The following is a 17,419-nucleotide window of genomic DNA, read 5'->3' as shown; positions in this document are numbered from 1 at the left end:
ACTTTTCAGACCCACCAGGTCCACCTGCAAATCCAAGAGTGACTGATACTACAAAGACCAGTGCATCTTTAGCCTGGGGCAAGCCTCACTATGACGGTGGTCTTGACATCATTGGCTATATAGTAGAACATCAAAAAGAAGGAGAAGAAGAATGGGTAAAAGACACGACAGGGACCGCTTTAAGAATCACTCAGTTTGTTGCTGCTCATCTGCAGACAGGAGCCAAATACAATTTTAGAATCTCTGCCATGAATGCTGCAGGTGTTGGTGAACCAGCAATAATTCCAAGTGTGGAAATCAAAGACCGGGAAGAGATTCCTGACTTTGAATTAGATGCTGAGCTAAGAAGAACACTTGTTGTTAGAGCTGGATTAACTATTCGGATTTTTGTGCCAATTAAAGGACGTCCAACTCCAGAAGTTACATGGACAAAAGATGATGTTTCACTCAAAGGACGTGCCAGTATTGAAAATACAGACTCTTTTACACTCTTGATTGTCACAGAGTGCACCAGATATGATGCAGGAAAATACGTAATGACTCTTGAAAACGCTGCTGGTAAGAAGACTGGCTTTGTAAATGTAAAGGTCTTGGATACACCAGGTCCACCAATAAACCTTAAGCCTAGAGAAATAACCAAAGACAGCATCACCCTCCAATGGGATATGCCTCTGATAGATGGCGGTTCACGTATAACAAATTATATTGTTGAGAAACGTGAATCGACTCGGAAGGCATATTCAACAGTTACAACCAACTGCCAGAAGTGTTCCTTCAGGATTCCTAATTTGGCTGAGGGGTGTGAATACTATTTCAGAGTGCTGGCCGAAAATGAGTACGGTATTGGTGAACCAGCTGAAACTGCAGAACCAGTAAGAGCTTCTGAGGCACCATCCCCACCTGAAAGCCTTAATATTATGGATGTAACACGGAACTCAGTTAGCCTGGCTTGGCCAAAACCAGAACATGATGGTGGCAGCAAGATCACTGGATATGTAATTGAAGCACAGAGAAAAGGAACCAACCAGTGGGCACACATCACCACTGTAAAAACACTGGACTGTGTAGTAAAGAATTTAACTGAAAATGAAGAGTATACTTTCCAGGTTATGGCAGTTAACAGTGCTGGAAGAAGTGCCCCAAGAGAAAGCAGGCCAGTTATTATCAAGGAGCAAACAATGCTACCAGAGTTTGACCTCCGTGGTATCTACCAGAAAACAGTCATTGCCAAAGCTGGTGACAATATCAAGATTGAAATTCCCGTGCTTGGTCGTCCAAGGCCTACTGTGACTTGGAAGAAAGAAGACCAGATACTTAAGCAAACACAAAGGGTAAATTATGAAAATACTGCAACTGCAACCATACTAACCATCAATGAATGTAAACGAAGTGATAGTGGTCAATATCCACTGTCAGCTAAAAATATTGTTGGAGAAGTTAGTGAAGTAATCACAGTCCAAGTTCATGACATACCTGGACCTCCCACTGGACCAATCAAATTTGATGAAATTTCATCCGACTTTTTAACATTCTCGTGGGAGCCTCCTTTGAATGATGGTGGTGTACCAATAAGTAACTATGTTGTAGAAATGCGTCAAACTGACAGTACCACATGGACTGAATTGGCAACCACAGTGATACGTACTACATTTAAAGCCACTCGTCTTACTACTGGAGTTGAGTATCAGTTCCGTGTTAAAGCTCAAAACAGATATGGAATTGGTCCAGCCATTACTTCAGAGTCTGTTGTTGCCAACTACCCATTTAAGGTACCTGGGCCTCCTGGCACTCCTCAGGTGATTGCAGTCACCAAAGAAACCATGACTATTAGCTGGAATGAGCCAGTTACTGATGGTGGAAGCCCAATTCTGGGATATCATGTTGAAAGAAAAGAACGAAATAGCATTCTTTGGCAGACTGTAAGTAAAATGCTGGTATCAGGCAATATCTTTAAATCAACTGGACTTACTGATGGCATTGCATATGAATTCCGTGTTATAGCAGAAAATCTGGCTGGGAAGAGTAAGCCAAGCAAACCATCTGAGCCTGTGTTTGCCCTAGACCCAATAGATCCACCTGGTAAGCCGATACCTCTGAACATTACAAGACATGCAGTTACACTGAAGTGGACTAAACCAGAATATAATGGAGGTTTTAAGATAACTGGCTACACCGTTGAAAAAAGAGACCTTCCTAATGGCCGTTGGCTGAAGGCTAATTTCAGCAATATACTAGAGACTGAATTCACTGTAAGTGGTTTGACAGAAGATGCTGCCTATGAATTCCGCGTGATTGCTAGGAATGCTGGTGGGGCTGTTAGTCAGCCCTCTGAGCCATCAGATGCAATAACTTGTAGAGATGACATTGAAGCACCAAAGATTAGGGTGGATGCTAAATACAAAGACACCTTAGTGCTGAAAGCAGGTGAAGTTTTCAAACTTGAGGCTGATGTTTCGGGTCGCCCTCCACCAACTATGACATGGACAAAAGGAGAAAAAGAACTTGAAGACACAGCAAAATTAGAAATCAAAATAGCAGATTTCTCTACTGTTCTTATCAATAAAGATTCTTCAAGAAGAGACGGTGGTGCCTATACACTTACTGCAACAAATCCTGGTGGCTTTGCCAAGCATATCTTCAATGTTAAAGTTCTTGATAGACCTGGTCCCCCAGAAGGGCCTTTGGCTGTGTCTGAAGTCACTGCAGAAAAATGTGTGCTGTCATGGCTCCCTCCACTGGATGATGGAGGAGCAAAGATTGACCATTATGTGGTTGAAAAGCGTGAAACTAGTAGATTGGCATGGACAGCCGTAGCCACAGAAGTTCCATTAACTAAACTGAAGGTTACTAAGCTGTTGAAGGGCAATGAGTACGTCTTCCGTGTGATGGCTGTTAACAAATATGGAGTTGGTGAGCCTCTGGAATCAGAGCCAGTTCTTGCAGTAAATCCATATGTGCCACCTGATCCACCTAAAACACCTGAAGTTACAGCAATTACAAAAGATTCTATGATTGTCTGTTGGGGCCATCCTGATTCTGATGGTGGGAGCCCAATAACTAACTATATTGTGGAACGTCGAGATAGGGCTGGTCTACGATGGGTGAAATGTAACAAAAGGGTTGTTACTGACTTACGTTATAAAGTGTCTGGACTGACAGAAGGCCATGAATATGAATACAGAGTCATGGCTGAAAATGCTGCTGGAGTCAGTGAGCCAAGCCCAACCAGTCCATTCTATAAAGCCTGTGATACTGTATTTAAGCCTGGTCCCCCAGGTAATCCTCGTGTTTTGGATAGCAGCAAGTCCTCAATTACAATAGCGTGGAATAAACCAATATATGATGGTGGTTCAGAAATCACAGGTTACATGGTTGAGATCGCACTACCTGAAGAAGATGAGTGGAAGATTGTAACTCCACCAATAGGTCTAAAAGCCACTTCTTTTACCATCACTGACCTGAAAGAAAATCAAGAGTATAAAATACGGATATATGCTATGAACTCTGAAGGTCTTGGAGAACCTGCTCTTGTTCCAGGGACTCCAAAAGCTGAAGAAAGAATGCTACCTCCAGAGATTGAACTTGATGCAGAACTACGTAAAGTTGTCACTATTAGAGCCTGCTGTACTCTAAGGCTTTTTGTCCCAATTAAAGGAAGGCCAGCACCTGAGGTGAAATGGACACGAGAACATGGGGAATCTTTGGATAGAGCAAGCATTGAATCAACAAGCTCTTATACTCTACTTATTGTAGAAAACGTAAATAGATTTGATAGTGGCAAATACATACTGACAATTGAAAACAGCTCAGGTAGTAAGTCAGCATTTGTGAATGTCAGAGTTCTTGACACCCCAGGGGCACCTCAGGATTTGAAAATAAAAGAAGTTACAAAATCATCAGTTACACTCACATGGGAGCCTCCTCTCATAGATGGTGGCTCTAAAATAAAAAATTACATTGTTGAAAAGCGAGAATCAACAAGAAAAGCTTATTCAACTGTTAATGCAAATTGCCACAAGACCAGCTGGAAAGTTGATTCACTGCAAGAAGGCTGCAACTATTACTTCAGAGTCCTAGCTGAAAATGAGTATGGAATAGGCCTTCCAGTTGAAACTTCAGAATCAGTAAAAGTATCAGAGAGACCACTTCCACCAGGGAAAATAACTTTGTTGGATGTGACAAGAAATAGCGTATCCTTATCTTGGGAAAAACCTGAACATGATGGCGGTAGCAGAATTCTGGGCTACATTGTAGAAATGCAAAGCAAAGGCAGTGAAAAGTGGTCAACTTGTGCTACAGTAAAAGTTACCGAAGCCACTATCACAGGATTGATCCAAGGTGAAGAATACACCTTCCGTGTTTCAGCTCAGAATGAGAAAGGTATCAGTGATCCTCGCCAGCTGGGTATACCAGTTGTTGCAAAAGATCTTGTGATTCCACCAGCTTTCAAACTACTGTTTACCACTTTCAGTGTTCTAGCAGGAGAGGACTTAAAGATTGACGTTCCTTTTGTTGGTCGACCCAAACCAGCAGTGTTTTGGCATAAAGATAACGTGGCATTGAAGCAGACCACAAGAGTAAATGCTGAAAGTTCAGAAAATAACACCGTGTTAACAATAAAAGAAGCATGCAGAGAAGATGTGGGGACATATTTAGTTAAACTTACAAACTCTGCAGGTGAAGCAGCCGAGACCCTAAATATTGTTGTCCTTGACAAACCAGGACCTCCAACTGGACCAGTAAAAGTAGATGAAGTAACAGCAGACAGTATTACCATTTCTTGGGAACCACCCAAGTATGATGGTGGTAGCTCTATCAATAATTACATTGTAGAAAAAAGAGACACTTCCACCACCACTTGGCAGATTGTGTCAGCTACGGTTGCAAGAACAACTATAAAAGCATGTCGCTTAAAGACTGGCTCTGAATATCAGTTCAGAATCGCAGCTGAGAACAGGTATGGGAAGAGTACCTATCTCACTTCAGAGTCAATCATAGCCCAGTACCCATTTAAAGTTCCTGGTCCACCTGGAACACCTTTTGTAACAAAAGTCTCAAAAGACAGCATGGTGGTTCAATGGAATGAACCAGTCAATGATGGTGGTAGCAAGATAATTGGGTATCACTTGGAGCGCAAAGAAAGAAACAGCATTCTGTGGGCTAAATTGAATAAAACACCTATTCCAGATACCAAATTTAAGACAACTGGCCTTGAGGAAGGTCTTGAATATGAGTTCAGAGTTTATGCAGAAAACATAGTGGGCATTGGAAAGGCAAGTAAAGCATCTGAATGCTATACTGCATATGACCCATGTGACCCACCAGGTCGTCCAGAACCTGTGATTGTCACAAGAAGCTCAGTAACACTTCAGTGGAAGAAACCTGTATATGATGGTGGAAGTAAGATCACAGGCTATGTTGTTGAAAAGAAGGAGCTACCTGATGGTCGTTGGATGAAAGCAAGCTTTACAAATGTCATTGATACCCAATTTGAAGTAACTGGTCTAGTTGAAAACCAGAGATATGAGTTCCGTGTTATAGCGCGAAATGCTGCAGGTGTTTTCAGTGAACCATCTGAGAGCTCAGGGGCAATTACAGCAAGAGATGAAGTAGAACCACCTCATATAAGTATGGATCCAAAGTACAAAGACACTGTTGTAGTTCATGCTGGTGAGTCATTCAAGCTTGACGCTGATGTTCGTGGCAAACCAATACCTTCCATTCAGTGGTTAAAAGGTGATCGTGAGCTGACAAACACTGCTCGTATGGAAATAAAAAGTACTGACTTTGCAACAAGCCTTAGTGTGAAGGAAGCCATTAGAGTTGACAGTGGTCAGTATGTACTACTGGCAAAGAATGTTGCAGGTGAGAAGAAAGTTCCTGTTAACGTCAAAGTTCTTGATAGACCGGGACCACCAGAAGGACCTGTTGAGATTACAGGCGTTACTGCTGAAAAGTGCATGCTGTCATGGAAACCTCCGCTACAAGATGGTGGTAGCGATATTTCGCACTATGTTGTAGAAAAAAGGGAAACCAGTCGCTTGGTGTGGACAGTCGTTGATTCAAATGTGCAAACCCTAAACTGTAAAGTTACCAAACTTTTAGAAGGAAATGAATATGTTTTCCGCATCATGGCAGTAAATAAATATGGAGTTGGTGAACCTCTTGAGTCTGAACCAGTACTCGCAAAGAACCCATTTGTAGTGCCACTTCCACCAAGGGCACCAGAAGTCACAGCCATCACCAAGGATTCTATGATAGTTGTATGGGAAAGGCCAGCCTCAGATGGTGGTAGTGAAATCCTGGGCTACATCCTTGAAAAACGAGATAAGGAAGGTATTCGCTGGACAAGATGCAACAAACGCCTGATAAGTGAACTGCGATACAGAGTGACCGGGCTTATAGAAAATCATGATTATGAGTACAGAGTTTCAGCTGAAAATGCTGCTGGTCTTAGTGAACCAAGCCCACCATCCGCTTACTACAAAGCGTGTGATCCTATTTACAAGCCAGGTCCACCCAATAATCCTAAAGTTGTGGATGTTACAAGATCTTCAGTTTTCCTTTCATGGGGTAAACCTATCTATGATGGTGGGTCTGAAATTCAGGGATACATTGTGGAAAAATGTGATGTAAGTGATGGTGAATGGGCAATTTGTACCCCTCCAACTGGAATTAAGAATACTCACATGGAAGTAGAAAAATTAGTGGAAAAACATGAATACAAATTCCGCATATGTGCAGTTAATAAAGCAGGAGTTGGAGACCATGCAGATGTTCCTGGTTCTGTTATTGTGGAAGAAAAGATGGAGGCACCAGACCTTGACCTTGACATGGAATTAAGGAAGATTGTAAATGTGAGAGCAGGAGGTTCCTTAAGACTGTTTGTTCCCATCAGAGGTCGTCCAACACCTGAAGTCAAATGGGGGAAAATGGATGGTGAGATCAGAGAGGCAGCTGTTATTGATACCACTAGCAGCTTTACTTCCCTTGTTCTAGACAATGTTAACAGATTTGATACTGGAAAGTACACTCTGACTTTAGAAAACAGCAGTGGAACAAAGTCTGCCTTTGTCAGCGTAAGAGTACTGGATACCCCAAGTGCACCTGTTAATTTAAAAATTAGAGAGATCACTAAAGACTCTGTTTCACTTTCTTGGGAGCCTCCTCTCTTGGATGGTGGAGCAAAAATAAAGAATTACATTATTGAAAAGCGTGAAGCAACAAGAAAGGCATATGCAGCTGTTGTAACAAACTGCCATAAGACTTCATGGAAAGTAGATCAACTTCAGGAGGGCTGTTATTACTTCTTTAGAATCTCTGCTGAGAATGAATATGGAATTGGCCTCCCTGCAGAAACCAGTGACCCAATTAAAGTTGCTGAAGTACCACAGCCTCCTGGGAAAATAACAGTGGATGATGTCACAAGAAACAGTGTCTCACTAAGCTGGGCAAAACCTGAACATGATGGTGGCAGCAAAATCATACAATACATTGTTGAAATGCAAGTGAAGGGTAGTGAGAAGTGGTCAGAGTGTGCTCGTGTAAAAACACTTGAAGCAGTTGTTACTAACCTAACTCAAGGGGAAGAATATCTTTTTAGAGTAATGGCTGTAAATGAAAAGGGTAAGAGTGACCCTAGAGCACTTGCAGTTCCAGTAGTTGCCAAAGACCTGGTGATTGAACCTGATGTAAGACCTGCTTTTCACAGTTATAGTATCCAAGTGGGACAAGATCTGAAAGTAGAAGTACCAATTGCAGGTCGTCCTAAACCAACTGTTACCTGGGTAAAAGATGGCCAGCCATTAAGGCAGACAACAAGAGTAAATGTCAGCGATTTGACTGATCTCACTATATTGAATATTAAAGAAACTAGCAAAGAGGACAGTGGCACTTATGAAATCACTGTGGCTAATGTTGTTGGACAAAAGTCTGCCTCTGTTCAGATTATAACTCTAGACAAACCTGACCCTCCAGTAGGACCTGTGAAATTTGATGAAATAAGTGCAGAAAGTATTACCCTATCATGGAATCCCCCAGTGTACACAGGCGGCTGCCAAATCACCAACTATATTGTTCACAAGAGAGATACAACAACCACTATATGGGAAACAGTTTCAGCTACTGTTGCAAGAACTACGCTAAAGGTGACTAAACTGAAAACTGGTTCAGAATACCAGTTCAGAATATTTGCTGAGAATAGGTATGGGCAGAGCTTTGCATTGGAATCTGCACCAGTTGTAGCACAGTACCCCTACAAAGAACCAGGACCTCCTGGCACACCATTTGTGACAACGGTTACAAAGGACTCTATGGTTGTACAGTGGCATGAACCAATAAATGATGGTGGCAGTAGAGTGTTGGGCTACCATCTTGAGAGAAAGGAGAAAAACAGCATTTTATGGGCTAAAGTGAACAAGAGTATTATTCAGGACACAAGTTTTAAGACAACTAACCTTGAAGAAGGAATTGAATATGAGTTTCGAGTTTCTGCAGAAAATATTGTTGGTGTGGGCAAAACAAGTAAAGTTTCTGAGTGCTATGTAGCTCGTGACCCATGTGATCCTCCAGGTCGCCCAGAAGCTATAATAATAAAAAGAAGCTCTATTACTCTACAGTGGACCAAACCAGAATACGATGGTGGAAGTAAGATTACTGGCTATATTGTAGAGAAACGTGACTTACCAGATGGTCGCTGGATGAAAGCAAGCTTCACAAATATCATTGAAACTCAGTTCACTGTAACAGGGCTTACCGAAGACCAAAGATACGAATTTAGAGTAATTGCAAAGAATGCTGCAGGTGCAATAAGCAAACCTTCTGACAGTACGGGACCAATAACAGCAAGGGATGAAGTTGAACTTCCACGAATTTCAATGGATCCAAAGTACAAAGACACAATTGTTGTAAGTGCTGGTGAAACATTTAGACTTGAGGCTGATGTTCATGGAAAGCCACTACCAACCATTAAGTGGTACAAAGGAGATAAAGAGCTTGAGGAAACTGCTAGATATGAAATAAAGAACACAGATTTCAGTGCATTAATAATTGTAAAAGATGCTATTAGAGTTGATGGTGGACAGTACATTTTAGAGGCCTCTAATGTTGCAGGAACAAAGACAGTACCAGTAAATGTAAAAGTCCTGGACAGGCCAGGACCTCCAGAGGGCCCAGTCCAAGTAACAGGAGTTACAGCTGAAAAATGTTCATTGGCATGGGCTCCTCCTCTTCATGATGGTGGCAGTGATATTTCTCATTACATTGTAGAGAAGAGAGAAACTAGTCGCCTAGCATGGACTGTTGTTGCCTCAGAGGTTTTGCCTACAATGCTGAAAGTAACAAAACTTTTGGAAGGAAATGAATATGTTTTCCGTATTATGGCAGTTAACAAATATGGGGTTGGTGAACCATTAGAATCTGTGCCAGTAATGATGAAAAATCCATTTGTGGTTCCTGGACCACCAAAGGCCTTGGAAATTACCAACATCACAAAGGATTCTATGACTGTCTGCTGGAGCCGGCCAGATAGTGATGGAGGTAGTGAAATCATAGGTTACATTGTAGAAAAGAGAGACCGAGCAGGCATCAGATGGATAAAATGCAATAAACGCCGAATTACAGATTTGCGATTAAGAGTTACAGGATTAACAGAGGATCATGAATATGAATTCAGAGTTTCTGCTGAAAATGCTGCTGGAGTGGGTGAGCCAAGCCAAGTTTCTCCTTACTTTAAAGCTTGTGACCCCATATTCAAGCCTGGCCCACCTACAAATGCTCATGTGGTGGATACCACCAAAAGTTCAGTTACACTTGGCTGGAGTAAACCTATTTATGATGGTGGTTGTGAAATCCAGGGATACATTGTAGAAATCTGTAAAGCAGATGAAGATGAATGGTCCCTTGTTACTCCACAGACAGGTGTACGTGCCACTCGATTTGAAATCAAAAAGCTTACTGAACATCAGGAATATAAACTACGAGTGTGTGCCCTCAACAAGGTTGGTGTGGGAGAGGCTGCATCGGTTCCTGGTACTATTAAACCAGAAGACAAACTTGAAGCTCCAGAACTTGATATTGATTCAGAGCTAAGGAAAGGGATTGTGGTTAGAGCTGGCGGGTCTGCTAGGATTCATATACCATTCAGGGGACGACCAACACCTGACATCATGTGGTCTCGAGAAGAAGGTGAATTCACAGAAAAAGTTCAGATTGATAAAGGCATGAACTACACACAACTTTCAATTGACAACTGTGATAGAAATGATGCTGGAAAGTACATTCTTAAGTTGGAGAACAGCAGTGGTTCTAAATCTGCATTTGTTACAGTAAAAGTCTTGGACACACCAGGACCACCACAAAACTTAGTGGTAAAGGATATAAAGAAGGATTCTGCTGTATTATCTTGGGAACCACCCATTATCGATGGTGGTGCAAAGGTAAAGAACTATGTAATAGACAAGCGTGAGTCAACCAGGAAGGCATTTGCAAATGTAAGTGCTAAGTGTGGCAAGACAAGTTTTAAAGTTGAAAATCTTACAGAAGGAGCAATTTATTACTTCAGAGTTATGGCTGAAAATGAATTTGGAATTGGTGTTCCAGCTGAAACCACAGATGCTGTCAAAGCCTCAGAGCCACCTCTGCCTCCTGGGAAAGTAACACTCACCGATGTGACTCAGAGAAGTGCATCACTTACCTGGGAAAAACCTGAACATGATGGAGGTAGCAGAATTTTGGGATACATTGTTGAAATGCTGCCTAAAGGAACAGAAAAATGGAGTGTTGTTAGTGAGACCAAAACATGCAATGCAGTTGTGTCTGGTTTGAGTCCAGGACAGGAGTATCAGTTTCATGTGATTGCCTACAATGAAAAAGGCAAAAGTGATCCCAGAGCACTTGGAATCCCTGTGATAGCTAAAGACTTGACAATAGAGCCAAGTTTCAAACTGATGTTTAATACATACAGTGTACAGGCTGGAGAAGATCTGAAAGTAGAAGTACCATTTATAGGTAGACCCAAACCTACTATTACTTGGACAAAAGATGAGCAGCCATTGAAACAGACAACCAGATTACATATTCAGGATACACCAACATCAACTATCTTACATATTAAAGAAAGCAACAAGGAAGATTTCGGTAAATATACAGTAACAGCAACAAACACAGCAGGCACAGCAACAGAGCACCTGAGCATAATTGTACTGGAAAAGCCTGGCCCACCACGAGGACCTGTCCGCTTTGATGAAGTTAGCGCAGACTTTGTTGTTTTATCATGGGATCCACCTGATTATACTGGTGGCTGTCAGATAAGCAACTATATAGTAGAAAAGCGTGACACAAGCACTACCACGTGGAACATCGTGTCAGCAACTGTTGCAAGAACAACTATCAAAGCAACAAAACTTAAAACAGGTTCTGAATATCAGTTTAGGATTTCTGCTGAAAATAGATATGGGAAGAGCGCTCCATTGGATTCTAAGCCAGTTGTTGTGCAATACCCTTACAAGGTGCCTGGGCCACCTGGAACCCCATTTGTAACAGCAGCTTCCAAGGACCATATGATCGTACAATGGCATGAACCAGTTAATGATGGAGGAAGCAAAGTTCTTGGCTACCATCTTGAACGTAAAGATAAGAACAGCATCCTTTGGACAAAACAGAACAAGTCACTCATTGCAGACACCAAATATAAAACAGATGGCCTTGAAGAAGGTCTTGAATATGAGTTCAGAGTTTCTGCTGAAAACATTGTTGGCATTGGCAAAGTCAGCAAAGTATCAGAATTGTATGCTGCCCGAGATCCTTGTGACCCACCTGGCCGCCCTGAAGCCATTGTTGTTACAAGAAATAATATCACGCTGAAGTGGAAAAAACCAGAATATGATGGTGGAAGCAAAATAACAGGATATATTGTAGAAAAGAAAGAACTACCAGATGGTCGCTGGATGAAAGCAAGCTTTACAAATGTGTTAGAAACAGAATTTACAGTAAGTGGTCTTGTTGAAAACCAACGATATGAATTTAGAGTAATAGCAAGAAATGCAGCAGGCTGCTTGAGTGAACCATCTGAAAGTACAGGGCCCATTACTGCCAGAGATGAAATTGAAGCACCAGGGGCTTCACTGGATCCTAAATACAAAGATGTCATTGTTGTTCATGCTGGAGAAACCTTCGTTCTTGAAGCTGATATCCATGGCAAACCTATTCCTGACATTACATGGTCAAAAGATGGTAAAGACCTTGAAGAAGCAACTGCAAGAATGGAAATTAAATCTACCATAGAGAAAACAACTCTTACTGTCAAAGACTGTATAAGAGTAGATGGAGGTCACTATACCCTTAACCTCAGGAATGTTGCTGGCACAAAATCTATACCAATCACTGTAAAAGTGCTTGACAGGCCAGGACCTCCAGAAGGACCTTTGAAGGTTACAGGTGTCACTGCAGAAAAATGCTACTTGGCATGGGCTCCGCCTTTACATGATGGTGGTTCTAGTATCTCGCATTATATCATTGAGAAGAGAGAGACAAGCAGGCTTTCATGGACACAAGTAGCAACAGACGTGCAGGCTCTTAACCACAAAGTAACCAGACTCCTTGCTGGCAACGAGTACATTTTCCGTGTAATGGCAGTGAACAAATACGGAACTGGAGAACCTTTGGAGTCTGAGCCAATTGTGGCTCGTAATCCATACAAACCCCCTGGTCCTCCTTCAACACCTGAAGTTTCAGCAATCACAAAAGATTCTATGGTGGTAACATGGGGTCGCCCAGAAGACGATGGGGGAGCTGAAATTGAAGGCTACATACTTGAAAAACGAGATAAAGATGGTATCCGGTGGACCAAATGCAATAAGAAAAGGCTGACAGACTTGCGATTCAGAGTAACGGGTCTTACCGATGGACATTTCTATGAATTTAGAGTTTCTGCTGAAAATGCTGCAGGGGTAGGGGAACCCAGTGAGCCATCCATTTTATATCGTGCTTGTGATGTATTATATCCACCAGGTCCACCAAGCAATCCAAAAGTTACAGACACTTCCAGGTCATCAGTTTCCCTTGCCTGGAGTAAGCCCATTTATGATGGTGGTGCTCCAGTTAAGGGATACGTAGTAGAAGTAAAAGAAGCTGCTGCTGATGAATGGACTACCTGCACTCCACCAACAGGCCTACAAGCAAAACAGTTCACTGTAACAAAACTTAAAGAGAACCAGGAGTATAACTTCCGAATCTGTGCCATCAATTCAGAAGGAGTAGGAGAACCTGCTACTATACCTGGTACAGTCATAGCAGCAGACAAGATTGAACCTCCTGAAATAGAACTTGATGCAGATCTCAGAAAAGTAGTCACTGTACGTGCTAGTGGTACACTACGCCTGTTTGTCACCATCAAAGGAAGACCAGAACCTGAAGTTAAATGGGAAAAAGCAGAAGGAACAATTAGTGAGCGAGCTCAGATTGAAGTCACCAGTTCCTACACAATGCTGGTCATTGACAATGTGAATAGATTTGATAGTGGTAGATATAATCTTACTTTAGAGAACAACAGTGGTAAAAAATCAGCTTTTGTTAATGTCAGAGTGCTTGATACACCTAGTGCACCTATAAACCTAACAATCAGAGAAGTGAAAAAAGATTTTGTAACATTAGCATGGGAACCGCCACTTATTGATGGTGGAGCTAAAATTACCAACTATGTTGTTGAAAAGCGAGAATCCACGAGAAAGGCATATGCCACAATTACAAACAACTGCACTAAGAACTCCTTCAAGATTACTCAACTACAAGAAGGATGTAGTTACTACTTCCGTGTTCTAGCTGTAAATGAATATGGGGTTGGCTTACCAGCAGAAACACCTGACCCAATTAAGGTTTCTGAACCACCTTCTCCACCTGCAAAGGTCGTTCTTGTTGATGTGACTCGCAACTCTGCTTCAATTAAATGGGAAAAGCCAGAGAGTGATGGTGGCAGTAAAATTACTGGTTATATAGTAGAAATGCAAACTAAAGGAAGTATAAAATGGAGTGCATGTACACAGGTGAAAACATTAGAAGCAACAATAACAGGCTTAAGTATGGGAGAAGAGTACAGTTTCAGAGTGATTGCTGTTAATGAAAAAGGAAAAAGTGATCCAAGAGAACTTGGTGTCCCAGTCATTGCAAAAGATATTGAAATCCAGCCATCTGCTGAGCTTCTTTTCAACACATTCACTGTGAAAGCTGGAGATGATCTTAAGATTGATGTGCCATTCAGAGGGCGACCTCTTCCAACCGTTAACTGGAAGAAGGATGGGAATCCCTTAAAAGAGACAACCAGGGTAAATGTTCAGACATCAAAGACTTCAACCTCACTGTCCATCAAGGAAGCTTCAAATGAAGATTTGGGACATTATGAACTACATCTTTCAAATACTGCTGGATCAACAACAGCTTCCTTAACTGTAGTTGTCCTTGACAGACCAGGACCACCAACTGATGTGCATATTGATGAAGTTAGTGCTGATAGTGTAACTCTGTCTTGGAAACCTCCTGCATATGATGGTGGATGCCATATTAGCAACTACGTTGTGGAGAAGCGAGAAACTACCACAACAACATGGGATGTCGTATCTGCAGCAGTTGCAAGGACATCAATTAAAGTACTTCGACTCACCACTGGCTCTGAGTATCAGTTCCGGATTTGTGCAGAAAACCGCTATGGGAAAAGCACTTACACTAATTCTCCTTCTGTTGTGGCAGAATATCCATTTAAGCCTCCAGGACCACCTGGAACTCCTCATGTGACACACGCAACTAAAGTTTTCATGATTGTAACTTGGCAGGTACCGGTTAATGATGGAGGTAGCAGAGTACTAGGATATCACTTGGAGCGTAAAGAAAGAAGCAGCATTCTTTGGACAAAAGTCAACAAGAGCCTTATACCTGATACACAAATGAAAGTTACAGGTCTTGAAGAAGGACTGCTGTACGAATATCGTGTGTATGCTGAAAACGTTGCTGGAATAGGCAAATGCAGTAAATCATGTGAACCTGTTGCTGCAAGAGATCCCTGTGATCCTCCTGGTCAACCAGAAGTTACTAATATTACAAGAACATGTGTCTCTCTGAAATGGACTAAACCAGAATATGATGGTGGAGCTAAAGTAACAGGATATATTATTGAACGCAGAGAGATACCGGATGGTCGTTGGCTAAAATGTAATTTTACTAATGTGCAAGAAACATACTTTGACGTAAGTGGACTTACAGAAGACCAGCGATATGAATTCCGTGTGATTGCAAAGAATGCTGCTGGACTTTTCAGTCAGCCATCTGAATCAACTGGACCTGTGACTGTAAAAGATGATGTAGAGGCTCCAAGAATTATGATGGATGCCAAATTCAGGGATGTAGTTGTGAAAGCTGGAGAAGTGTTTAAAGTCAATGCTGATATTGCAGGACGACCAATACCAGTGATTTCATGGACAAAGGACGGCAAGGAGCTTGAAGGAAAAGCTAGAGTTGAAATAGCCTCAACAGATCACACTACTGCAATAACAATTAAGGACTGTATCCGGGGTGATTCAGGACAGTATGTACTAACATTACAAAATGTTGCAGGATCAAGGTCTTTGGCAATTAATTGCAAAGTACTTGATAGACCTGGCCCACCTGCAGGCCCACTAGAAATAAATGGCCTTACTGCTGAAAAGTGCCATTTATCATGGGGACCCCCTCAAGAAAATGGAGGTGCAGATATTGATTATTATATTGTAGAAAAACGTGAGACCAGCAGAATTGCATGGACACTTTGTGAAGGAGAGCTTAGAACAACATCCTGTAAAGTGACAAAGCTCCTGAAGGGTAATGAGTATATTTTCAGAGTGATGGGAGTTAACAAATATGGCATTGGTGAGCCTCTAGAAAGTGATGCTGTCAAAGCCCTAGACCCATTTACCATTCCAAGTCCACCTACATCTTTAGAGATCACCAGTGTGAGCAAAGATTCAATAACTCTGTGCTGGGCAAGACCTGAGTCTGATGGAGGCAATGAGATTTCTGGCTATGTAATTGAAAGGCGTGAGAAAACTAGCCTAAGATGGATTCGTGTAAACAAAAAGCCAGTTTATGATTTAAGAGTTAAATCATCTGGTCTCCGTGAAGGATGTGAATATGAATTCCGGGTTTATGCAGAAAATGCTGCTGGCCTCAGTCTTCCAAGTGAAACCACACCATTGATTCGGGCAGAAGATCCAATCTTCTTGCCATCTCCCCCATCTAAACCTAAGATTATGGATTCCACAAGGTCAAATATCACAATTGGGTGGACAAAGCCACTGTTTGATGGAGGTGCTCCAGTAACGGGGTACACAGTTGAATACAAGAAAACTGATGAAACTGACTGGACAACTGCTATTCAGAACTTAAGAGGTACAGAATACACCATAACCGGATTAGCATCAGGCTCTGAGTACGTCTTTAGAGTGAAATCCATTAATAAAATTGGTGTCAGTGAACCAAGTGATGTCTCAGAACCTCAGGTGGCAAAAGAAAGAGAGGAAGAACCTGCCTTTGATATTGACAGTGAAATGCGGAAGACTTTAATTGTAAAGGCTGGTGGATCATTCACAATGACTGTTCCTTTCAGAGGCAAACCAGTTCCAAATGTAACGTGGAACAAACCAGACACAGATCTCCGCACACGAGCAAGCATTGACACTTCAGATAATTGCACATCTCTTACTATTGAAAAAGCAACAAGAAACGATTCTGGAAAATACACATTAACATTGCAAAACATCCTGAACACTGCTACTTTGACTTTAATTGTCAAAGTTCTTGATACTCCTGGCCCACCATCTAATATTGCAGCAAAAGACATAACTAAAGAATCTGCTGTGTTATCTTGGGATGTTCCTGAAAATGATGGTGGAGCACCTGTAAAGAACTATGTTATTGAAAAACGAGAAGCTAGCAAAAAAGCATGGGTCACTGTGACAAACAATTGTCATCGCCTGTCCTACAAAGTGACTAGCTTGCAAGAAGGTGCCGTTTACTATTTCCGGGTTTCTGGAGAAAATGAATATGGTGTTGGAGTGCCTTCTGAGACCAAGGAGGGAACAAAAATAACAGGTATGTTTTACTAAGAAAAATATTTGTTAATATTTAAAACAATATGTGCTTTTAGGTGTTTACTTCAAAATAATATAAAAAAACTTTACAACTGTTTACAGTAAAAAAAAGATAATTTTATGGTAGGTATGTCTTTGGTTTTACAAATGAGAAAAAGCTAAGTAACAGCTTGAATTTTAAATTTTGCTTGTATTTTACTTAAAATGTTTACAAACACAAATTCATTTAAAAACGCATTTTCTCATTCCAGATGGCATTCCTGAGTAATTGCTAATATAAAAAGTAAATACTTGCTATATAGCTTAAT

At 41.5% G+C, this 17,419-nt stretch overlaps 1 protein-coding gene across 1 annotated transcript in view; it reads left to right on the top strand.

Moving 5' to 3' along the window:
• TTN (titin) overlaps positions 1–17,419 on the top strand; it is a 241,322-nt gene that overhangs the window by 195,960 nt on the left and 27,943 nt on the right. The window contains exon 265 of the mRNA XM_064453243.1: positions 10–17,112. Coding sequence (XP_064309313.1) covers positions 10–17,112 — 17,103 coding nt within the window. The remainder of the gene's footprint in view (positions 1–9; positions 17,113–17,419) is intronic.

Source organism: Phalacrocorax carbo, chromosome 5 (assembly GCF_963921805.1).
Source record: "Phalacrocorax carbo chromosome 5, bPhaCar2.1, whole genome shotgun sequence".
Classification (NCBI taxonomy): domain Eukaryota; kingdom Metazoa; phylum Chordata; class Aves; order Suliformes; family Phalacrocoracidae; genus Phalacrocorax; species Phalacrocorax carbo.
This window is presented reverse-complemented; position numbering and strand designations above follow the sequence as displayed.